The 25462-nt window shown below is 44.6% G+C and overlaps 1 protein-coding gene across 2 annotated transcripts in view; it reads right to left on the reverse strand.

Annotated features, from left to right (window-relative positions):
* dync1li2 (dynein, cytoplasmic 1, light intermediate chain 2) overlaps positions 1–22610 on the reverse strand; it is a 48932-nt gene extending 26322 nt beyond the window's left edge. For both annotated transcript variants that reach the window (XM_037534512.1, XM_037534511.1), the window contains exons 1-5: positions 22500–22610; positions 19889–19962; positions 18294–18410; positions 16320–16550; positions 2091–2257 (exon numbers count right to left, since the gene is read on the reverse strand). In XM_037534512.1, the coding sequence (XP_037390409.1) occupies positions 2091–2257; positions 16320–16550; positions 18294–18410; positions 19889–19962; positions 22500–22597 (687 nt within the window). In that variant the 5' untranslated portion in view covers positions 22598–22610. The remainder of the gene's footprint in view (positions 1–2090; positions 2258–16319; positions 16551–18293; positions 18411–19888; positions 19963–22499) is intronic.
* Between the last annotated feature and the right edge of the window lie 2852 nt (positions 22611–25462).

Here is a 25462-nt window from a genome sequence, read left to right on the forward strand (position 1 = left end):
GAAAAAGCAGCCCGTTTAATTCTGAGGGACAGAGATTATTGGTTGATATCTTTGGCCCATGCGCAGATCAATACATCAATGCTGATGGAAGATTACTGGAAAAACAAGAATTCAGGCTCATGATGTGACCTGACGAATTGAGCTTCATACGATCCAAGAAGATAAAGGTTGGGATTTCGGACGGACTTTAAAGAGCCGTGCTGTGATTTTTCTCTCGAGTTTTTCCAATCCAGCACTTCACAAATGGTTTAGGAGAGACTCGATCATCTCTCAGTTCAGCGAGAGCTAAAAGAAAACGTTCCCTGATGCGTTAATGCGGGGTGGTGCGTGACGTGCAGCGCTGCAGGGCGAGAGCTCGTCAGCGGCGCTGGCGCGAGTCGTGTCCTAAGAAAGCATGTGAGGGTCTGCAGCTCCATCACTGCAGGCCATACAGACGGCATGAAGAGAGCCTTTCATTAGCGGAGACTCCGCAGGAGGAGACGCTGAACACGCCTCGCGCTCCGGAGTCGAGCGCTCCTCACGACAGTCGGGGATATTCAGCCATCAGAAGCACTGAGGAGTCTCTCAGCACCTTAACGACTGATTAGCTCTGACTGGCTGCCTTGTACTGCGTCTCCTTCACAGGGCAGTTCAGGCCGAAACACGCACGACTTCAGCCTGAGTGGGTGGGGCTAAACTGCTGATGTACAGATTATATGATGTACATAAATGCACTGGTTTCCGTGTCATCACAGAATTTCAAAATGGGCCGTTTTTGTAGCTTAGCTGCACTGAAGAATGTATAAAAATGCCACTGCATCAAACTCTATTTATAGAAAGTTCACACAGTGAAACAAACCAACAATAAAAATGCAACTCCTATATTAATTTATATATAAAACACAAACGCAGAGTAAAAACATTACATCGTGTTTTGTTCCCAACAGAATCCTTTAAAAAATAAACCCTGCATGTTATAATTTGGCCCCACTTCGGCGCTGAACAGTTCTCTGCAGCACTCTCTGAAGGACACGCATGTTTTATTTTTTCCAGCCCACGGCAGTTTAGCCCCTGGAGAAAAGGGGAAAAAATGAAAGATAACACACTTACAGTAAACGTATATCTCAGAAGAGGCTTTTCCCCACTCTGAAGGGGAGCGTTCGACTTTTCTGGTCAAATCATCACTTCAACTAAACAAATGTGCCGCAATCTAAACTCGAATTTGGCAGCATTGCTCACAAACGCAGCCCGTCTCTGAGCTCAGACAGCCACGCAGGCCAAACTACCGCTCTGAGTTTCTCTCTTAACCCAATTATGCACAAAATGTTCAAAACTCCTAAAAACAAAGACGGATTTCACCAAATGTTCAGAATTTTTTGGTTAAGATGAAAAGAAAGCGGTTCTGAGTGGTTTGGTGTGAAATGCTCAGTTCTAGATACCGAGTCAGAACTGTTCACAGTGGTGGTGATGGGAACCAGACGTCCCTCTAAAAGCTCCTACAGAAAGTTCCTACATGAACTGGTTCTGAATTCACTGCCTGATGACTGAGACGCTGTTTTATGAGAGTTTAGAGAACTTCAACTCCATTCATGGTGGAGGGAGACATGCAGGGCGCTGTGCGGCAAAATAGTCCCCAAAGAAAACTCATTATTCCAGATTTTCCACCGTTTTCCATCATCAACATTCCATATAAGCTCAGAAGACTCGTGTAGGTTCTCTGGTGGTTCTGGATGGTAAATAAAGTGTCTATATCTGTGTTGTAGTCATGGCGACGCCTGGTTCCCATCACCACCTCTGTAAAGACGTCTGGACCGTTTCACACCAAACCCTCGGAATCTCTGATCACACCTCACACCTCAGTAATGGAGGTAATTTGCCTTTAACGCAGTCACCTGTTTTTCCGTCCCATAAGGAGGCTGAATTTATTTTGTTTATATTCCCGATTCACACTAGGAATATATTAGCATAGTCAAAACACAACACAGCTCGTCTTCTGTGATCAGTCTGCGGGACTGACATCTCCTCTGAAATGCACTGGCAACTGGTCATCCTGTAACAACGCCGAGTGGGTGAGGCTTCAGAGTGAAACAGCCGATTAGCGACATTCGTACCTTTGTGCAAACTATCAGTACAGGAATGCCGAGGTTGTGCGTGAGGACGTTCTCTCCGAGGGGCAGCAGAACCCCCTCGTCATCTCCCCCAGCTGGAGGGACTCGTCTCTGGGGTGAAGAGGGCACCGCATCCTCCGGCTCTGCGTACTCCTGGAAGGCCTTCACCACTTAAAAACCACAGAGAGGGAGAGAAACGGGAGCCGTTAGGGTCGGAGTGACCTGCTGAGGGAGGAAAATCAAACAAGGCTCACAATAACAGCAATATCTCAGAACGAGGCACACCGTCTTCATTCCTTTCAGTACAGGCTGGGCTGCGGACCGGAACGCTGAACAGATGATAAAGCGCTAGAAAAGGTCCTGGACACAGAACGCAGTTCCTCACAGTCTCTACCACACCTGCTCCAGCTAATTAGCTTCTTCAGAAGACCTTGACGGCCTGACGCAACGCAACGACTAAACATGAAGTAAAAAGCAGTCCTCACTTATAAAACCAGCCCCTATATACAAAATACACCGAGCACTTCATGGTCAATATTGGTCATTTACTATAAATCAGTAAGCAGCAGTGGATCTCGCACAAACCCAGACGTAGTTTAACTGAGCCACAGTTCTGGTTTATGTTCATAGGCAGGTTTGCCAGGTTTGGGGGTTCTTGGTACGGGCCGGCAGTGGATCGTGCGGTTTGGGGGTTCTTGGTACGGGCCGGCAGTGGATCGTGCGGTTTGGGGGTTCTTGGTACGGGCCGGCAGTGGATCGTGCGGTTTGGGGGTTCTTGGTACGGGCCGGCAGTGGATCGTGCGGTTTGGGGGTTCTTGGTACGGGCCGGCAGTGGATCGTGCGGTTTGGGGGTTCTTGGTACGGGCCGGCAGTGGATCGTGCGGTTTGGGGGTTCTTGGTACGGGCCGGCAGTGGATCGTGCGGTTTGGGGGTTCTTGGTACGGGCCGGCAGTGGATCGTGCGGTTTGAGGGTTCTTGGTACGGTCCGGCAGTGGATCGTGCGGTTTGGGGGTTCTTGGTACGGGCTGGCAGTGGATCGTGCGGTTTGGGGGTTCTTGGTACGGGCCGGCAGTGGATCGTGCGGTTTGAGGGTTCTTGGTACGGGCCGGCAGTGGATCGTGCGGTTTGGGGGTTCTTGGTTCTCTATTAATGACATTATCGTTAAATAATAAAACGGCTGAAGCTTAAATCACGTTAGGGTTCCTCCAGGTTCCTGATACACTGCATGCTATGCTCTGCCATTTCTGAAAACTGATCACAGCATAAAGATTTAATCATATTCATGTTTGGTGAGGGACGGCGTTCCGTGTGGGACAAGCACAGCAGCTGGTGGGGGGAAACGTCCAGCGCTGCTACTTTGTGTTTTTGGACGTTTAATTGCCCACTGAGATGGATGCCTTTCCATGCTGTTCATTAACAGATCCAGAAGACTCCAAGACGAAGGGGAGAGGAGGGACTTCCTGAGGAAGGAACGAAGCGGAGGAATGCCGCTCCAGACAACCCAGAAAAGCCACGGAAGTGCAACCAACCCCCCTGACCACTGCCAGAGGAACGCAGAGCTGAAAGTGCCATTCCTGCTAAAACCTCCTTTACAGAACAGGACAGAACACACACAGCCCAGGAGGCCAACACACACTAAGGCACTGCTACATTTGGAGTTAAAGATTTAAAAAAACTGAAGATGTGGTTATAAAAAAAACCCACAGCTGCAATACCTGAATAAAGACAATATACAATATATGAGCCTCTATAATGTTCATATGATCCACACAGTCGCTCTGACAGACTGTAATACACTACAGGAAGCGTAGGGGGCGATACGGCTTCTACTGTTTCATTTAAAAAGCTCTATAATGATCATATGATCCACACAGTCGCTCTGACAGACTGTAATACACTACAGGAAGCGTAGGGGGCGATACGGCTTCTACTGTTTCATTTAAAAAGCTCTATAATGTTCATATGATCCACACAGTCGCTCTGACAGACTGTAATACACTACAGGAAGCGTAGGGGGCGATACGGCTTCTACTGTTTCATTTAAAAAGCTCTATAATGTTCATATGATCCACACAGTCGCTCTGACAGACTGTAATACACTACAGGAAGCGTAGGGGGCGATACGGCTTCTACTGTTTCATTTAAAAAGCTCTATAATGTTCATATGATCCACACAGTCGCTCTGACAGACTGTAATACACTACAGGAAGCGTAGGGGGCGATACGGCTTCTACTGTTTCATTTAAAAAGCTCTATAATGATCATATGATCCACACAGTCGCTCTGACAGACTGTAATACACTACAGGAAGCGTAGGGGGCGATACGGCTTCTACTGTTTCATTTAAAAAGCTCTATAATGTTCATATGATCCACACAGTCGCTCTGACAGACTGTAATACACTACAGGAAGCGTAGGGGGCGATACGGCTTCTACTGTTTCATTTAAAAAGCTCTATAATGTTCATATGATCCACACAGTCGCTCTGACAGACTGTAATACACTACAGGAAGCGTAGGGGGCGATACGGCTTCTACTGTTTCATTTAAAAAGCTCTATAATGTTCATATGATCCACACAGTCGCTCTGACAGACTGTAATACACTACAGGAAGCGTAGGGGGCGATACGGCTTCTACTGTTTCATTTAAAAAGCTCTATAATGTTCATATGATCCACACAGTCGCTCTGACAGACTGTAATACACTACAGGAAGCGTAGGGGGCGATACGGCTTCTACTGTTTCATTTAAAAAGCTCTATAATGTTCATATGATCCACACAGTCGCTCTGACAGACTGTAATACACTACAGGAAGCGTAGGGGGCGATACGGCTTCTACTGTTTCATTTAAAAAGCTCTATAATGTTCATATGATCCACACAGTCGCTCTGACAGACTGTAATACACTACAGGAAGCGTAGGGGGCGATACGGCTTCTACTGCTTCATTTAAAAAGCTCTATAATGTTCATATGATCCGCACAGTCGCTCTGACAGACTGTAATACACTACAGGAAGCGTAGGGGGCGATACGGCTTCTACTGTTTCATTTAAAAAGCTCTATAATGTTCATATGATCCACACAGTCGCTCTGACAGACTGTAATACACTACAGGAAGCGTAGGGGGCGATACAGCTTCTACTGTTTCATTTAAAAAGCTCTATAATGTTCATATGATCCACACAGTCGCTCTGACAGACTGTAATACACTACAGGAAGCGTAGGGGGCGATACGGCTTCTACTGTTTCATTTAAAAAGCTCTATAATGTTCATATGATCCACACGGTCGCTCTGACAGACTGTAATACACTACAGGAAGCGTAGGGGGCGATACGGCTTCTACTGTTTCATTTAAAAAGCTCTATAATGTTCATATGATCCACACAGTCGCTCTGACAGACTGTAATACACTACAGGAAGCGTAGGGGGCGATACGGCTTCTACTGTTTCATTTAAAAAGCTCTATAATGTTCATATGATCCACACAGTCGCTCTGACAGACTGTAATACACTACAGGAAGCGTAGGGGGCGATACGGCTTCTACTGTTTCATTTAAAAAGCTCTATAATGTTCATATGATCCACACAGTCGCTCTGACAGACTGTAATACACTACAGGAAGCGTAGGGGGCGATACGGCTTCTACTGCTTCATTTAAAAAGCTCTATAATGTTCATATGATCCGCACAGTCGCTCTGACAGACTGTAATACACTACAGGAAGCGTAGGGGGCGATACGGCTTCTACTGTTTCATTTAAAAAGCTCTATAATGTTCATATGATCCACACAGTCGCTCTGACAGACTGTAATACACTACAGGAAGCGTAGGGGGCGATACAGCTTCTACTGTTTCATTTAAAAAGCTCTATAATGTTCATATGATCCACACAGTCGCTCTGACAGACTGTAATACACTACAGGAAGCGTAGGGGGCGATACGGCTTCTACTGTTTCATTTAAAAAGCTCTATAATGTTCATATGATCCACACAGTCGCTCTGACAGACTGTAATACACTACAGGAAGCGTAGGGGGCGATACAGCTTCTACTGTTTCATATAAAAAGCTCTATAACGTTCATATGATCCACACAGTCGCTCTGACAGACTGTAATACACTACAGGAAGCGTAGGGGGCGATACGGCTTCTACTGTTTCATTTAAAAAGCTCTATAACGTTCATATGATCCACACAGTCGCTCTGACAGACTGTAATACACTACAGGAAGCGTAGGGGGCGATACGGCTTCTACTGTTTCATTTAAAAAGCTCTATAATGTTCATATGATCCACACAGTCGCTCTGACAGACTGTAATACACGACAGGAAGCGTAGGGGGCGATACGGCTTCTACTGTTTCATTTAAAAAGCTCTATAATGTTCATATGATCCACACAGTCGCTCTGACAGACTGTAATACACTACAGGAAGCGTAGGGGGCGATACGGCTTCTACTGTTTCATTTAAAAAGCTCTATAATGTTCATATGATCCACACAGTCGCTCTGACAGACTGTAATACACTACAGGAAGCGTAGGGGGCGATACGGCTTCTACTGTTTCATTTAAAAAGCTCTATAATGTTCATATGATCCACACAGTCGCTCTGACAGACTGTAATACACTACAGGAAGCGTAGGGGGCGATACGGCTTCTACTGTTTCATTTAAAAAGCTCTATAATGTTCATATGATCCACACAGTCGCTCTGACAGACTGTAATACACTACAGGAAGCGTAGGGGGCGATACGGCTTCTACTGTTTCATTTAAAAAGCTCTATAATGTTCATATGATCCACACAGTCGCTCTGACAGACTGTAATACACTACAGGAAGCGTAGGGGGCGATACGGCTTCTACTGTTTCATTTAAAAAGCTCTATAACGTTCATATGATCCACACAGTCGCTCTGACAGACTGTAATACACTACAGGAAGCGTAGGGGGCGATACGGCTTCTACTGTTTCATTTAAAAAGCTCTATAACGTTCATATGATCCACACAGTCGCTCTGACAGACTGTAATACACTACAGGAAGCGTAGGGGGCGATACGGCTTCTACTGTTTCATTTAAAAAGCTCTATAACGTTCATATGATCCACACAGTCGCTCTGACAGACTGTAATACACTACAGGAAGCGTAGGGGGCGATACGGCTTCTACTGTTTCATTTAAAAAGCTCTATAATGTTCATATGATCCACACAGTCGCTCTGACAGACTGTAATACACTACAGGAAGCGTAGGGGGCGATACGGCTTCTACTGTTTCATTTAAAAAGCTCTATAATGTTCATATGATCCACACAGTCGCTCTGACAGACCGTAATACACTACAGGAAGCGTAGGGGGCGATACGGCTTCTACTGTTTCATTTAAAAAGCTCTATAATGTTCATATGATCCACACAGTCGCTCTGACAGACCGTAATACACTACAGGAAGCGTAGGGGGCGATACGGCTTCTACTGTTTCATTTAAAAAGCTCTATAATGTTCATATGATCCACACAGTCGCTCTGACAGACCGTAATACACTACAGGAAGCGTAGGGGGCGATACGGCTTCTACTGTTTCATTTAAAAAGCTCTATAATGTTCATATGATCCACACAGTCGCTCTGACAGACTGTAATACACTACAGGAAGCGTAGGGGGCGATACGGCTTCTACTGTTTCATTTAAAAAGCTCTATAATGTTCATATGATCCACACAGTCGCTCTGACAGACTGTAATACACTACAGGAAGCGTAGGGGGCGATACGGCTTCTACTGTTTCATTTAAAAGCTCTATAATGTTCGTATGATCCACACAGTCGCTCTGACAGACTGTAATACACTACAGGAAGCGTAGGGGGCGATACGGCTTCTACTGTTTCATTTAAAAAGCTCTATAATGTTCATATGATCCACACAGTCACTCTGACAGACTGTAATACACTACAGGAAGCGTAGGGGGCGATACGGCTTCTACTGTTTCATTTAAAAAGCTCTATAATGTTCATATGATCCACACAGTCGCTCTGACAGACTGTAATACACTACAGGAAGCGTAGGGGGCGATACGGCTTCTACTGTTTCATTTAAAAAGCTCTATAATGTTCATATGATCCACACAGTCACTCTGACAGACTGTAATACACTACAGGAAGCGTAGGGGGCGATACGGCTTCTACTGTTTCATTTAAAAAGCTCTATAATGTTCATATGATCCACACAGTCGCTCTGACAGACTGTAATACACTACAGGAAGCGTAGGGGGCGATACGGCTTCTACTGTTTCATTTAAAAAGCTCTATAATGTTCATATGATCCACACAGTCGCTCTGACAGACTGTAATACACTACAGGAAGCGTAGGGGGCGATACGGCTTCTACTGCTTCATTTAAAAAGCTCTATAATGTTCATATGATCCACACAGTCGCTCTGACAGACTGTAATACACTACAGGAAGCGTAGGGGGCGATACGGCTTCTACTGTTTCATTTAAAAAGCTCTATAACGTTCATATGATCCACACAGTCGCTCTGACAGACTGTAATACACTACAGGAAGCTCTAGGGGGCGATACGGCTTCTACTGCTTCATTTAAAAAGCTCTATAATGTTCATATGATCCACACAGTCGCTCTGACAGACTGTAATACACTACAGGAAGCGTAGGGGGCGATACGGCTTCTACTGTTTCATTTAAAAAGCTCTGTAATGTTCATATGATCCACACAGTCGCTCTGACAGACTGTAATACACTACAGGAAGCGTAGGGGGCGATACGGCTTCTACTGCTTCATTTAAAAAGCTCTATAATGTTCATATGATCCACACAGTCGCTCTGACAGACTGTAATACACTACAGGAAGCGTAGGGGGCGATACGGCTTCTACTGTTTCATTTAAAAAGCTCTATAACGTTCATATGATCCACACAGTCGCTCTGACAGACTGTAATACACTACAGGAAGCTCTAGGGGGCGATACGGCTTCTACTGCTTCATTTAAAAAGCTCTATAATGTTCATATGATCCACACAGTCGCTCTGACAGACTGTAATACACTACAGGAAGCGTAGGGGGCGATACAGCTTCTACTGTTTCATTTAAAAAGCTCTATAATGTTCATATGATCCACACAGTCGCTCTGACAGACTGTAATACACTACAGGAAGCGTAGGGGGCGATACGGCTTCTACTGTTTCATTTAAAAAGCTCTATAATGTTCATATGATCCACACAGTCGCTCTGACAGACTGTAATACACTACAGGAAGCGTAGGGGGCGATACGGCTTCTACTGTTTCATTTAAAAAGCTCTGTAATGTTCATATGATCCACACAGTCGCTCTGACAGACTGTAATACACTACAGGAAGCGTAGGGGGCGATACGGCTTCTACTGAATAACAGTTCACAGATTAATTGATCAGAGAAACACCGCAGTACTGAAGTGCATTAGTAGCACAGCTCTGATTTCTGTAGTCTTCGTAAGGTCACTTTGTTAGATTTATGTAGGGCAGAATAAATAAATAAATAAATAAATATAACAATTAAATAAAAACATACTTGTTTTTCCAATATGTGTCCAAAAAAAGATAAAGAGAACCTCAGAGGAGCTGGAGAAGGACTTATTTAGCTCACATGGGAGCAGAAAGTATTTTTATTTGTTCTTTAACGACATAATAAAGCTCTTTCAGAGAACATTAGAGCCACAGTTCAGTGAGAACGGCTCCAGAGGGCAAACCAGAGTGTCCAGAACACTAATAATACTTATTTATTTAAATCACAAGGAGCTGTTTTGAAATAACAACATGTTTAGCTGCAGCTGTTTGTACCAGCAGTTCACAGGAACAAACAGTAAATTTCTAGGATCACAAACTTACAGAAGTGATGATTCGGCCAGATCGTTACAGATACGACTAGTGTCCGAAAGCGTGGAGCAACTGACCGTATTAATTTATTACTTTTATCCAATAATAACTTACATAAATGTTACAAGCTATTCAGCAAAAAGGTATTTTCAGACGTTTTATTTATCAAAACTGTTCATACATTGTCCATCTGATCAGCTCCACTGACCGTATAGCTGCACTCTGTAGTTCTACAGTTACAGACTGTAGTCCATCTGTTTCTCTGATACTCTGTTACCCTGTTCTTCAGTGGTCAGGACCCCCATGGACCCTCACAGAGCAGGTACTGTTTGGGTGGTGGGTCATTCTCAGCACTGCAGTAACACTGACGTGGTGGTGGTGTGTTAGTGTGTGTTGTGCTGGTCTGAGTGGATCAGACACAGCAGTGCTACTGGGGTTTTTAAACACCTCAGTGTCGCTGCTGGACTGAGAACAGTCCACCAACCCTCTGTGAGGGTCCATGGGAGTCCTGACCACTGAAGAACAGGGTAGTTTTTTTTTTTATTATATGGGCCTTTAAAAAGTAATAATAGCATCAATAAGAAAATAAAAGACTGCTTAATAACCATTGGTAATCAATAATAACCATAACAGTCCACAGTTTCAGACACTGCAGCCCACAAACAGCACCTACCCTTCCAGTCAAACACAGTCAGACTGCAGCTGTAAACACTTCCTCCTGTCGACTTTGACCAACTTTCACTTTAACCAAACACGGGCGTGGTCCTGTCCGCCGTCCGCTGAACAGGCCCGAGACAAACGCTTCAAACTCTGCGTATACGACTTTAAACGTGGCGTATAAACCGAACCCAGAGCGCGACGTGCGCCTCAGTCCGGATCTCAGGCTCTGAGAATCAGAGCAGACCATGATGCAACCGGCCTGTAACAGGGCCTGGACACGAGCCTACAGCCTTCTCTCTCTCTCTCTCTCTCTGTGTCTCTCTCTCTCTCTGTGTCTCTCTCTCTCTGCGTGTCTCTCTCTCTCTGCGTGTCTCTCTCTCTCTGCGTGTCTCTCTCTCTGCGTGTCTCTCTCTCTGCGTGTCTCTCTCTCTGTGTCTCTCTCTCTGCGTGTCTCTCTCTCTGCATGTCTCTCTCTCTCTCTGTATGTCTCTATGTCTCTCTCTCTGTCTGTCTGTGTCTCTCTCTCTCTCTCACCCACTCACTCCCTTCAGCCTGCCAGAGCGATGACATCATCCCCTCCCAACATCCTCCTGTTAAACAACAAGGCTGGTCGCTTACAGCAGGGCGGTCGGTCTGGACTTACAGCAGGGCGGTCGGTCTGGACTTACAGCAGGGCGGTCGGTCTGGACTTACAGCAGGGCGGTCGGTCTGGACTTACAGCAGGACTTGATTAACTTGTTAAAGGCCAAATCTGATACCGGACAACTGTTTTAAACTAGTACTTTAATCTTTTACAGTTTTTTTTTTTTTTTTTTTTACCAATTATCATTAAAACATAAAAAAAATGCAACTCTGTGAATAAAAGTATGCAAATTACATGCAAATCATTTATACTAAAAAAAACCCAACATTTACAGAGCAGGTAAAAGTGGCCCAAATCTCATCTTCTCCTCACATGTGACTCAGTGTCTGAGTGTCAGTGTGAACAGATAAACACTGAATCTGACATTTTCAGTTCCGATCCGTATCCAATCTGCGGCAACGTGGCTCAGCCTGAACAGCCGGATCGGAATTCAAGCTTTTATGTCAGTCCAACTTGACATTCATCATCACTTTGCGCTGCTGAGGCTCAGAAACATTTAAGCCGATGTTTCTGTCCCAAAACATTAGAGGAGACTCATCACAGCCGCTCCGGGATTCAAGACGTTTCAAATGAAACGGCCAAGCCGGCCGGAGTAGCCCGAGCGCGGCCGGAGTAGCCCGAGCGCGGCCCGGAAGAGCCCGAGCGCGGCCCGGAAGAGCCCGAGCGCGGCCCGGAAGAGCCCGAGGGCGGCCCGGAAGAGCCCGAGGCTTCATCGCCAGGATACAATCCAGAAGGAAACAAACCAAAGAAGCGGCCGTGGCTGAATACTGGACCCCTTTTCACAGCGAACTCTAATTCTGGGTGATGAGCTCAGCAGCCAAACACTGGAACCTCCTAATCGCTCCTGTGATGCTGCCGAAGACGAAGCTGGTCCACCGTGAGTGACTGGCGGTCGTCGGCAGTCGTTACTGTTTACCTCTGGACGAGCCGTGACACTCTGGCCAGTTTAAGAGCATATCCAATCTGCGGATCACTTTGTCAGCATCATCATCATCATCATCATCATTTTTATAATAACAATAATTATTATTATTGTTATTATTATTATTATAGTAATAATCATCATCATCTCTGATATGGAAATAACATTAACACTAAGTAACTTTCAAGAACAGTAACACTGACTCACTTATGCCACTTTAAAATGTGTGTTTATTTCCATTTGTGTTTTTATATTCCCCTTTTAGTCATTTACTCTCTGTGGAGTGACCATGTGAGCCTCACCACAAGCATTTAAAGGCACATTCATCCTGACATGCTGTGCCAACGACAAACTCTAACCGAAGCGAGCCGATCTGTCCAGACCGTCGCACACAGATCACATTTAAAAGACAATCTGAACAGCCACACAAGCAAATCGGGTCCCGGCCACTTTAACCTGCCGCGTGAACGTGGCCTTAGACGCTGATCTGAGGTTTAACTACTCAAGTTTCCATCTTTCTAGTTCAGGCGTCGCAACTCGGATCTTAAAACGAACCGTTTTGTCCCGTTTCAACAAAACTCAAACCCCCGAGAGCCGCAGCATTTTACACTCGTTTGACTGAAGTCATGTTTTACCACGGCTGGAAATGAGTCTCTGTATGTGATAAATGTGCGAATAAGGGCTAAAAACATAAACAAAAACAGGGACTTTCGCTCCGCTTCAGTCTTCAGCTCAGCTACAGCTGCTTTTCTCGCATCTCCAGCAGGAAACTTTTCCTCAGAAGTGAAAGTTTCTTATAAAATGTCTCAACGTTCGACTTTCCACGAGGCTAAAGTCGCTTCTCGCTCAGAGGCTCCTTGTATAAATTTTCCTGTTCCACCTTAAACGGTGCCTGAGGTGCCAGAACGTAACAGCTGCACCATTTAAGGTGGAACGTCAGAGTTGGGGGGGGGGGGGGGGGGGGGGGCGTCGTGACTTTCTAATGTTTCAATTTCTCGCTGCAGATTAAACGTATCAGAGTGATTAAACCAGCTGGAGTGACTATAAACACTAATCAGTCCATTCGTCTCCAAATTATCGATGTCCGTCTTAAATCTCTCTCTTTGCCGTTTCGTAGCTACTAGCTGGGCGAGACTGTTGTCTGCGTTGCTATGGTGACCAGCCGTCTGCGCTGATCTTCAGGGTTAAAGGGTGAATCAGCAGTTCTACATTAACTCCAGCGTTTAAGACCATTTACTGTTAAACTGTGTTGAAGGATCAGCAGAGCTTTATTTTACTGTAGAGGAGGATTATTTTATTATTACCTACTGATCTGATTCAGCTGTGGAGCCGCGACAGGGCAGGAAAAGAGCCGCATGCTGCCGAGTCTTGATTTATACTGATCAGAAAACGGAGCCTAAACTCAGTGAAGGAATACTCACTTTTGGTTTCCGTCGTCCAGCTAAACTCAGAGTTGGTCGGCACGATACGGACAAAATACAATATTGTGAATATTCTGCTACTTTAATTTATCAAATAAGTGCTGAGTGATAATATTTACCATTACTGTGATAAACTGCATCACGCAGACACAGAGAGCGTTATTAGTCAAGCTTAAGCGGATTTAGTGTATATACACTGTATGTATATCATACATATACATATATATATATATATATATATATATATATATATATATATATATATATATATATATATATATATATATATATATATATATATATATACATACACACACACACACACACACACACACACACACTCACCGGCCACTTTATTAGGTACTACTGTTAGTAAAAGGCTGGACCCCCTTTTGCCTTCAGAACTGTCTTAATTCTTCATGTCAGACTTTCAACAAGATGTTGGAAAAGTTCCTCAGAGATTCTGGTTGGTTATTTGAGTTCCTGTTGCCTTTCTATCATCTGGAACCAGTCTGCCCGTTCTCCTCTGACCTCTCACATCAACAAGGCATTTTCGTCCACACAACTGACCGCTCACTGGACATTTCCTCTTTTTCAGACCGTTCTCTGTAAACCCTAGAGATGGTTGTGTGTGAAAATCCCAGCAGATCAGCAGTTTCTGAAATACTCAGACCAGCCCGTCTGGCACCAACAACCACGCCACGTTCAAAGCCCCTTAAATCCCCTTTCTTCCCCGTTCTGATGCTCGGCCTGCACTTCAGCAAGTCGTCTTGACCACCTCTACATGCCTAAATGCAGTGAGCTGCGGCCGTGTGATTGGCTGATTAGCTATTTGTGTTAACAAGCAACTCAACACTAATACCTGTACCTAATAAAGTGGCCGGCATACGTGTGTGTGTGTGTGTGTGTGTGTGTGTGTGTGTGTTAATATTAATGACAAATTGCACTGAGAACAATTTTTACTAGCACTACCATCCTTGCCAACATTTCACATTTAATTGTTTTTAATGTTTGTTATTTTATTTACTTAATAATAATAATAGTATTATTATTATTATTATTATTATTGGGGTTAGTAATTATTATTATTACCATTCTTGTTGCCAACATTATTAATTTCATTCAATTTATTTAATTTTATATGTTCTTCTTATCATTATACTTGTTGACTAACTTGGCATTTACTTCTTATTTATTGTAATTATTTGTATAACTTATTTATTATAAGTACCGCCACCCTTGTCAACATTAATTTAAATGTTTTTAATATTTATATATTATTAATTTACTGTGATATTATTAAAATGAAAGGCCCCGTGCAGTTCTGGCTTCAACAACACAGTAAAGTGACCAAACTTTTATCTTAACTGAACAGCAAGTGCAAAAAAAACCTTACACAAGTTAAATCGCCATGGTAACACACACAGATGCCCGCGCTCTGATCCACCACGGAAGCGTCCAGCCGGCCTGACGCAGAGGTTAGAGCTGCTCCACCTCGCCGCTTCCTCTTTTCACTTTCACACATTCACGGACTGTGAAAACGGGGTTTAACGCAAACGTCGCGAACAGCAGCTCCAGACGACCACGGCGCTGCGGGTCAGCGCTTTAACCGGACGCTCGGAGCAGGACTGCGCTGCAGGACTACGGCAGAGCTGAGGAACAGGCTGGGGCCGACTGCGCAGAACAAACCCACGCTGACGACATTCGCACGTTATCTGGCCAAAACACGGATAAAACTAAACAAAACGCTTCCCTGGAAAACTGCAGTCCTGTCACAGCACCCAAGCCTTGCAGCAGCATCCTAACGCCAGTATATCACAGTGATTACGGCAGTTTGGCGGTTTTGGGAATTCCCTCCAGCGCGGAAAGAAATACTCACACCGAGCTTCTCCTTTCCTGCTCGAGGCCCATGAGACGCTACTCGAGGCACTGAGCTCAAATCTGCCCAGTTAGCTACAAGGCTAAAGGTGTATGCTCCACCAATCAGCAGCCGGAAGACGTTAACAGATAACAGCGCGTCACACGGGGATCCGGATCTGCTGGGGATCAGGATCTGCTGGAGAGAGGATTTAAGCCTGGGTGCTAACTGATGGGGTACAAGCTTCCATCACCTGAAAGCTACATCTGCCCCACAGCTCCACCGCCAAAATCAGAGAAGCACATCTCAAACACGACACAGGTTAATTAGTGGGGGTGATGGGTGGGGTTAATTAGTGGGGGTAATGGGTGGGGTTAATTAGTGGGGGTAATGGGTGGGGAGCAATGTGTAATGGGTTGGGTTAATGAATGCAGGTTAATTGGTGGGGTAAGTGTTAATTAGTGAGGGTAATAGGTAATGGGTGGGGTGAATGGGCAGAATGAATGAGCAATGGGTGGGGTTAGTAAGTAGGGGTAACATAATGGGTGGGGACAATGGGTGGTGTTCATGGGTGGGGGTAAATGGGCAGGGTAATGGTTAATTAGTGGGGGTAAAGAGTGGGGAGTAATGGGTCAGGGGTAATGGGTGGGGTGTAATGTGTAATGGGTGGGGGTTAATTAGGAATGAGTGGGGTTAGTGAGCAGGAGTAACAGGTGGGGGTTTATTGGTGGGATAATGGTTAATTAGAGGGGGTAATGGGTCAGGGGTAATAGGTGGGGAGTAAAGGGCTGGGGTAAAGGGTAATGGGGTATGGTGTAATAAGTGGGGGGGCGACAGGAAGATAAAAGCCTCTTTATGAGTCAGCACTCACTCCTCTGCTCCATCTCCCTCATGTCCTCAGGCGGGATCCTCAGCTTGTCCACGTGTTCCCGCAGGACGCTCGTCCACTTCTGCAGGGACTCCATGATGGTCCACGGCCGGGACATGTCCACCACGAACACGGCCAGGCTGTCCTTCAGCGTCTCGGCCGACACGGCGAACTTCAGCAGGCCTTTGTGGTACAGATCTCCGTCCAGGATCCACACGTTACAGCGCGTCAGGTCTGAAAGGCAAACGTACCCGGAAAAAATCTCATCATGATGCTTCAGGACCGGGAATGCAGCCCAGAGCTTTGATTGGCCAAGCCTGAGTTTGGGCTGGTTTATGTTTATGAACAGACGCCTACAGATCAACATAGTAAAGGAGCTCATCTGTGATCCTGAGTTTAAAGCCAGTTTTTATTCAACTTAAACTTGGAACTAAGTTGTAAATAAATCTGAAACTGAAACTTTGCTTGTGTGTAAAAAGTGATTTCAGAGCCACTCGGTTCTCCCTGATGGAAACTGTTTACCTTCAGTGTTTTGTGCTTCTGATCATTTTAATAGACGTCAGCGTCACTAATTAATGACCTTCTATTAAAAGACTGGTTTACCAAGAGAGACGCTGGAGGACTTTCACCTGAAATGAGTTCATGAAGCCAGTCTGGTTATAAAAATGATAACAGGACATCAGAGCCAGAATTACTCTTTTAGTACTTTTACTTTATACTTAAGTACATTTGAAGGGAAATACTTTAGTACTTTTACTCAAGTGGAGGTCTAAAGGGAGGAACTTCTACTTTACTGGAGGAATATTTTACTACTTTAACTCAGGTACATGGTTTGTGTTCTTCGTCCAGCACTGCTGATTTCAATATTTTAATATGTTCATCTCTAACTATTAACCTGAGTACACACAACACTCCTCACTACAAGCGGAAGAAATAAACTGCCAGCTTGCGCTCATTAGTGGGTTTGAAGCGGTTTCTTTGGGCGTGTGTGTGAAACGTTTCGGTCCTGAACTTTGTAATCACTACACCGTAAAGTGAAGTTAAGGATCTGAAGAACTCTGGTAGAGCATGAAGGGTCTCCGATTCTCTTCACAGCTGGTGAAGGGAACTGGGAGGTGCAGGTGGACGAGGTAAAGTTACTCAGGGCAGTTTGGTGTGAAACGCTCGGTTCTAGATAAACTGACCGAGTCAGAACCGTTCACAGTGGTGGTGATGGGAACCAGACGTCCCTCTAAAAGCTCCTACAGAAAGTTCCTACATGAACTGGTTCTGAATTCACTGCCTGATGACTGAGACGCTGTTTTATGAGAGTTTAGAGAACTTCAACTCCATTCATGGTGGAGGGAGACATGCAGGGCGCTGTGCGGCAAAATAGTCCCCAAAGGAAACTCATTATTCCAGATTTTCCACTGTTTTCCATCATCAACATTCCAAATAAGCTCAGAAGACTTGTGTAGGTTCTCTGGAGGTTCTGGATGGTAAATAAAGTGTCTATATCTGTGTTGTAGTCATGGCGACGCCTGGTTCCCATCACCACCACTGTAAAGACGTCTGGACCGTTCTTTTCTATTGTTTGTTCTTTAACTACACTCTTCTTCAAGACCCAGTCTGAGTGCTTTGGGCTTCTAATCATCAACCCCTGATCTAAATCGATCTCGCTGCCATGCAATGAAACACAAGTTAAGAGTTTTGCACCGAGACATTCAAGCGTGGTTATTATTAACACCAACTGCTGACCAGCAACAGCATCCCTTCTGCAAACGGCACCCGCAGCAGGAAACGATGCAACAGATGTTTTTAGAAAGCCCTCAAAGCCGCAGTGAAGACCCAGGACTGCTGGTTTCATGTACGCTGAACTCTTTACCCCATTTTCCTGCTCATTACGCTCCTTTTAAGCCATAAGGAGCTTTCAGAGAGCTCAGACACATCAGCAGCTCCCAGTTTAAGACAGCGAATCATCTTGAGTGGACGACTCACCGTCTCGGTCTTCGTCGTGGACGCTCAGGTACAGGTACTCGAGCCCTCGCCCTTTTTTATTGTGCTCGGCTCCCTGGAGCTTCGCCATGAGCGTCGTCTTCCCCGATCCATCCTCACCTGAAAACGCAACAGCCATCGATCAGTCCTGAGCTGAAAGGGCCTGTAGCCTGAATATTTCACCTCATTCTCTTACATCATACATACACGACCATTTTCCAGTTCAGGGTTAAACAGACTGTCCCTTTAATACTTCGTCACTGTTGCCAAGTTTTTCAGGAGAGGCCAAGAACATTCTTTACCTTCAAGGTAAGTGAACCTAAAGTGATTTCATTCCAAGCAATTCTGGAGCATTTCTGTTTATCCGCTCACCATGAAATTGTCACGCAACGTAAAGAGCAGCTTCCGGACTCAGAAATGGAAAAATAATAAATAAATAAATAATCTTTTAAAAGGAGATGCACGTTTTTCTTTGAGCAGCGATAATATGTAAACGAGCTCTTAAAATCTGTTCCGATTGGCTGTCCTGAATCTGATTAAGCAGTCCGGGCTGAAACGCTCCGTATAACTTCAGTGTAAGTGGGCGGGGCTAAACTGCTGTAGGCTGAATCCACATGGTGGATACATGTGACATCACAAAAACAATTAACAACAACAGGCTTAGCTTAGTTCCCACTAGGGCTGCACAATGACATCAGACTCAGATCAGTGTCCTCAGATGTTGCTTAACCTCTTATTCTCCAGGGCATATTTCAGTTGGTCCATCTGAAGTTTCGTGATCAAATCATGAGGCAGTTTATTCAGTAACTGCATGAAGTAAATAAAAAATTTCCCCTCAAATTATCACGATTACGATTCACTGCTGAAGGCCAAAAATCTGCGCCGCTCTTTGTGTTGTTCTCTAAAAGTGATGTTTCCAGAGCAGATCACTGAAGAGACGCCGTCTGTTTATAGTTTAGAGCCCAGATTTGGGGAAAAACGGGTCGACTTTCAGTAGAAAAACAAACTGAGTTCAGCTTCTTTTATTATAAGGGTTTAAAATGACGTCACCGTCTATTAGACTGGAGAGAAGAGCTACAGCCTCACACGACGCCCAGCTTCTGAATGGAGCTTATGGAATATGAACGTTATGAAGAACATGACCAAGAGCGGTTTGGGACCACCGGTGGTCTCGAGGAGCTGAAGAGGTTAACCCTTATAATAAAAGAAGCTGAACTCTGTTTGTTTTTCTACTGAAAGTCGACCCGTTTTTCCCCAAATCTGGGCTCTAAACTATAAACAGACGGCGTCTCTTCAGTGATCTGCTCTGGAAACATCACTTTTAGAAAACAACACAAAGAGCGGCGCAGATTTTTGGCTCTCAGCAGTAAATTGTGAGCATGTAGTGAAATGTGGAGATCAGAAAACACAGGTTCTGATAATCTGAGGAGCTTTTACTAAATAAATAAATAAATAAAATAAAAATTTTGCATTCATTTCATGCAGTTACTGAATAGTGTGGCACCGCGTTAACGTGCGAGTGCAGGCCTAAGCAGGACACAGGGTGTGGTAAACCGACTGAACAGGCATTAATGGGCTGGGAATAAAATAACACATACCGAACACCAGTATATTTTTTCCCGATGGCAATTTGGAACTGGAACGCGTGGAAACTTCACTGAGGATTGAAGACCTGCGGGAGACAAACAGGGCGGGATCATCTCACTTTACACATCACACATCTGACACAGTGAAACGGGCAACTGGGAATAACCTGAAAAGGCCTCAGTGCATCGTTAGAGCTCGAATACTCGTCACGCCTGACCCATCGCAGCCGGATTCGCTTCGGTCTTAAGCGTCACCCTGACTGACCCCGCCACGGCGGTCAGCATCATACGAAAACCATCACAACAATAAATGAGCAACAACAAAAAATCTGATCGGTTTAAACTGACAACAAAGCCCGGCTGTGGGAATCAGCCACACAGAGCTGGAGACAGACGACAGACGACGTTACGACCTATTCACACACACACACACACACACACACACACACACACACACACACACACACACACACACCAATCAACCAGCCAGCAATGATCACCTAGATTAGAGAACAATCTTATATTAACCACAGGCTGCTCAGCACCTTAACGCCAGACAACAGCCTGCATCTGCTCTAATTCAGCCATGTGTTCAGAATAAAGGAGAGTAAAGGAGAGTAAACCCGAGTAAAGGAGAGTAGAGGAGAGTAGAGGAGAGTAAAGGAGAGTAGAGGAGAGTAGAGGAGAGTAGAGGAGAGTAAAGCCGAGTAAAGGAGAGTAAAGCCGAGTAAAGGAGAGTAAAGGAGAGTAAACCCGAGTAAAGGAGAGTAAAGGAGAGTAAACCCAAGTAAAGGAGAGTAAAGGAGAGTAAAGGAGAGTAAACCCAAGTAAAGGAGAGTAAAGGAGAGTAAAGCCGAGTAAAGGAGAGTAAACCCAAGTAAAGGAGAGTAAACCCAAGTAAAGGAGAGTAAAGGAGAGAAGAGGAGAGTAAACCCGAGTAAAGGAGAGAAGAGGAGAGTAAACCCGAGTAAAGGAGAGTAAACCCAAGTAAAGGAGAGTAAACCCAAGTAAAGGAGAGTAAAGGAGAGTAAAGCCGAGTAAACCCAAGTAAAGGAGAGTAAAGGAGAGTAAACCCGAGTAAAGGAGAGTAAACCCGAGTAAAGGAGAGTAAAGGACAGTAAAGCCGAGTAAAGGAGAGTAAAGGAGAGTAAACCCGAGTAAAGGAGAGTAAACCCGAGTAAAGGAGAGTAAACCTGAGTAAAGGAGAGTAAAGGAGAGTAAACCCGAGTAAAGGAGAGTAAACCTGAGTAAAGGAGAGTAAAGGAGAGTAAACCCAAGTAAAGGAGAGTAAAGCCGAGTAAAGGAGAGTAAACCCGAGTAAAGGAGAGTAGAGGAGAGTAAACCCAAGTAAAGGAGAGTAAAGGAGAGTAAAGGAGAGTAAACCTGAGTAAAGGAGAGTAAAGGAGAGTAAACCCAAGTAAAGGAGAGTAAAGCCGAGTAAAGGAGAGTAAACCTGAGTAAAGGAGAGTAAACCCGAGTAAAGGAGAGTAAACCCGAGTAAAGGAGAGTAGAGGAGAGTAAACCCAAGTAAAGGAGAGTAAAGGAGAGTAAAGGAGAGTAATCCCGAGTAAAGGAGAGTAAAGGAGAGTAAAGCCGAGTAAACCCGAGTAAAGGAGAGTAGAGGAGAGTAAAGGAGAGTAGAGGAGAGTAAAGGAGAGTAAACCCAAGTAAAGGAGAGTAAAGGAGAGTAAAGCCGAGTAAAGGAGAGTAAACCCAAGTAAAGGAGAGTAAAGGAGAGTAAACCCGAGTAAAGGAGAGTAAAGGAGAGTAAACCCGAGTAAAGGAGAGTAAACCCGAGTAAAGGAGAGTAAAGGAGAGTAAAGCCGAGTAAAGGAGAGTAAACCCGAGTAAAGGAGAGTAAACCCAAGTAAAGGAGAGTAAACCCAAGTAAAGGAGAGTAAACCCAAGTAAAGGAGAGTAAAGGAGAGTAAAGCAGAGTAAAGGAGAGTAAAGCCGAGTAAAGGAGAGTAAAGGAGAGTAAAGCCGAGTAAAGGAGAGTAAAGCCGAGTAAAGGAGAGTAAACCCGAGTAAAGGAGAGTAAAGGAGAGTAAACCCGAGTAAAGGAGAGTAAACCCAAGTAAAGGAGAGTAAACCCGAGTAAAGGAGAGTAAAGGAGAGTAGAGGAGAGTAAACCCGAGTAAAGGAGAGTAAAGGAGAGTAGAGGAGAGTAAACCCGAGTAAAGGAGAGTAGAGGAGAGTAAACCCGAGTAAAGGAGAGTAAAGGAGAGTAGAGGAGAGTAAACCCGAGTAAAGGAGAGTAAAGGAGAGTAAAGGAGAGTAGAGGAGAGTAAACCCGAGTAAAGGAGAGTAGAGAAGAGTAGAGGAGAGTAGACCCGAGTAAAGGAGAGTAAAGGAGAGTAAAGGAGAGTAGAGGAGAGTAGAGGAGAGTAGAGGAGAGTAGAGGAGAGTAAACCCGAGTAAAGGAGAGTAAAGGAGAGTAAAGGAGAGTAAAGGAGAGTAGAGGAGAGTAAACCCGAGTAAAGGAGAGTAAACCCGTCTCCAGTCCGAGGGAAGCGCCCTCAGTGACACAGCACTACCCCGCACTCCCCCGCTGTCCGCGCCCCGCAGTCAGTGTGAAAGCAGCTGTTTGGCCCTGTTTGGCAGCTCTGAGGCGCGGCTTTACCACAGGTTCTGTCCCTCGTCCTCCTCTCCGTTGTTCTCCATCGGTTCTCCAGCGGCTCCCAGCAGCTTCTTCTCCACTCCGGGCGCCATCTTCCCCATCAGCCGCGCCGCTTTTTCCCGCCCGCATTCCGGCAGCCCCGCCCACTCCGCGCTCTGATTGGCTGGAGAAGTGACACTGAGCGAATATTCAAAATACGTTTTTTTAAAATCGCTTTATTTATTAAAGTTTAAAGTTATTATTACACATATTTACATTAGTCATTCTATGCAGCATTCAAACTGAATATATATATATTTATATATTTGTAATATTTTAATTTGTAATATTATATGCATTCTTTTTTTATTGCTTTAACACGTTTCAAAATCTATTAACATAATTTAATTTCTTTTCTGTATAAAAATGACATTGATTATGCTATTGCTCATTTATCACTATTATTAAACTGCATATTTGTTCATTAAAATTTCCTTTCAGGGAGGAGTAAACATATATATACAGAAAATATGACATAATATTGATTATTTATAACTTTTGTTAAACTGCATATTTATTCCTTAAAACTTCCTTTTAAACCTTACATTTTTACAAGATATTATAGTTAGAAATTTTATACTCTGTTATTAAGAATCGTTTACATATTTATTATCCAGTAATACTGATTTTTATAAAGCTTGATTGAAATATTTCACATGGTTTTATTGATAACCGCTGTTGCTGCTCTCTGTCGGCGCGTCGCTCTGACTGTGAAGGTAAAAACACAAATTAAATATAAAGTTTTTCACATTTACTGTTTTTATTTATTTATCCAGCTGAAGCGTCGACGTCACGGCGCCGCTGGCCAATCAGAGCGAGGATGGGGCGTGGCCCCGCAATACGGGTGTGAGAAGAAACCGACAAAGGGTGGAGGCTCCGCCTGAAGGACCCAGAGCCGCAACTCCGAAACTTCAGTTCCACAAACCGCATATTTTGCCGTTTGCAAACAGGACGAACCAGCCGAGGCTTGGATGTGACCAGCGGCGGTTTCGCTGTAGAATAAAAGAAAAAGGCGCCATAAAGGGCGCGTCTGTGTTTCACCCCGTTCTGTTTGTGATTGCGCTCCGGCAGCTGGTCGGGCAGCCCCAGACGCGTTGGCCTGAATGACGTCACCCCCGTGCTGTGGTGATTTGGGCTGATTTTCAGAACCGAGCTCCAGAATAAACGACCCGGTCCCGCTGAGCCTGAGCAGGAGCTCAAAGCATCAGCACTAGGGCTCTTTACTGTTTATGACTGTAAAAATGGGCTTACACAAACCCTGAACTTGAGTAAAAGTACTAAAGTATTTCCCTTCAAATGTACTTAAGTATAAAGTAAAAGTACTAAAAGAGTAATTCTGGCTCTGATCTGGTCCTGTTATCATTTTTATAACCAGACTGGCTTCATGAACTCATTTCAGGTGAAAGTCCTCCAGCGTCTCTCTTGGTAAACCAGTCTTTTATTAGAAGGTCATTAATTAGTGACGCTGACGTCTATTAAAATGATCAGAAGCACAAAACACTGAAGGTAAACAGTTTCCATCAGGGAGAACCGAGTGGCTCTGAAATCACTTTTTACACACAAGCAAAGTTTCAGTTTCAGATTTATTTACAACTTAGTTCCAAGTTTAAGTTGAATAAAAACTGGCTTTAAACTCAGGATCACAGATGAGCTCCACTGACCGTTCAGTTCCACTCTGTAGTTCTACAGTTCCAGACTGTAGTCCATCTGTTTCTCTGATACTCTGTTACCCTGTTCTTCAGTGGTCAGGACCCCCATGGACCCTCACAGAGCAGGTACTATTTGGGTGGTGGGTCATTCTCAGCACTGCAGTAACACTGACGTGGTGGTGGTGTGTTAGTGTGTGTTGTGCTGGTACGAGTGGATCAGACAGCAGTGCTGCTGGAGTTTTTAAACACCTCAGTGTCGCTGCTGGACTGAGAATAGTCCACCAACCAAAAACATCCAGCCAACAGCGTCCTGTGGGCAGTGTCCTGTGACCACTGATGAAGGACAAGAGGATGACCAACACAAACTGTGCAGCAGCAGATGAGCTGTTGTCTCTGACTTTACATCTACAAGGTGGACCGACAAGGTAGGAGTGTCTAATAGAGTGGACAGTGAGTGGACACAGGGTTTAAAAACTCCAGCAGCACTGCTGTGTCTGATCCACTCACACCAGCACAACACACACTAACACACCACCACCACGTCAGTGTTACTGCAGTGCTGAGAATGACCCACCACCCAAATAGTACCTGCTCTGTGAGGGTCCATGGGGGTCCTGACCACTGAAGAACAGGGTAACAGAGTATCAGAGAAACAGATGGACTACAGTCTGTAACTGTAGAACTACAGAGTGCAGCTATACGGTCAGTGGAGCTGATAAAGTGGACAGTGAGCGAGGAGGTGGTCAGAATGTTATGGCTGATCTCTGTATGTGTTTATATGGTTATTATTACACAGCACTTGAACTACAAGGACCAAACACAGTCAACGCAGACTGAGGACGCCTGCTGGTGGAAAGGAGGAACAGCAGGACAAAGAGCTTCAGTCACTGTCATTGAAAACAAAAGGCCGGAGTTCCTTAACTGCTTCACTAAAATGTTAAATAATTAATTAGCTATTTTTGTAAAATAGATAGATCAGTCAGTGGGTGCTGGGACCTGCTTGGAGTGATTTGTGAAAACAAACAAACAAACAAACAAACACATTTCAAGGCATCGTGTAAATAAGCATGTACAGTGTTTTAAACAAGTGTGTTAAAGTGTGTTAAAACATTTATTTATTCAGTTGAATTCAGTTCATTTTATGTTATATTTCTCTTCCTTTCAAGAAATGCCTTTCAGTCCTGATGGTCATTCTGCCTTTTAATCCTAATTCATCGTCCAGTTCATTTGTATTCAGCGCTCGTCTGGACGGTCCATGTCGGTCAGTTTAACATTCAC

This window comes from Pygocentrus nattereri, chromosome 25 (genome assembly GCF_015220715.1).
Source record: "Pygocentrus nattereri isolate fPygNat1 chromosome 25, fPygNat1.pri, whole genome shotgun sequence".
Classification (NCBI taxonomy): domain Eukaryota; kingdom Metazoa; phylum Chordata; class Actinopteri; order Characiformes; family Serrasalmidae; genus Pygocentrus; species Pygocentrus nattereri.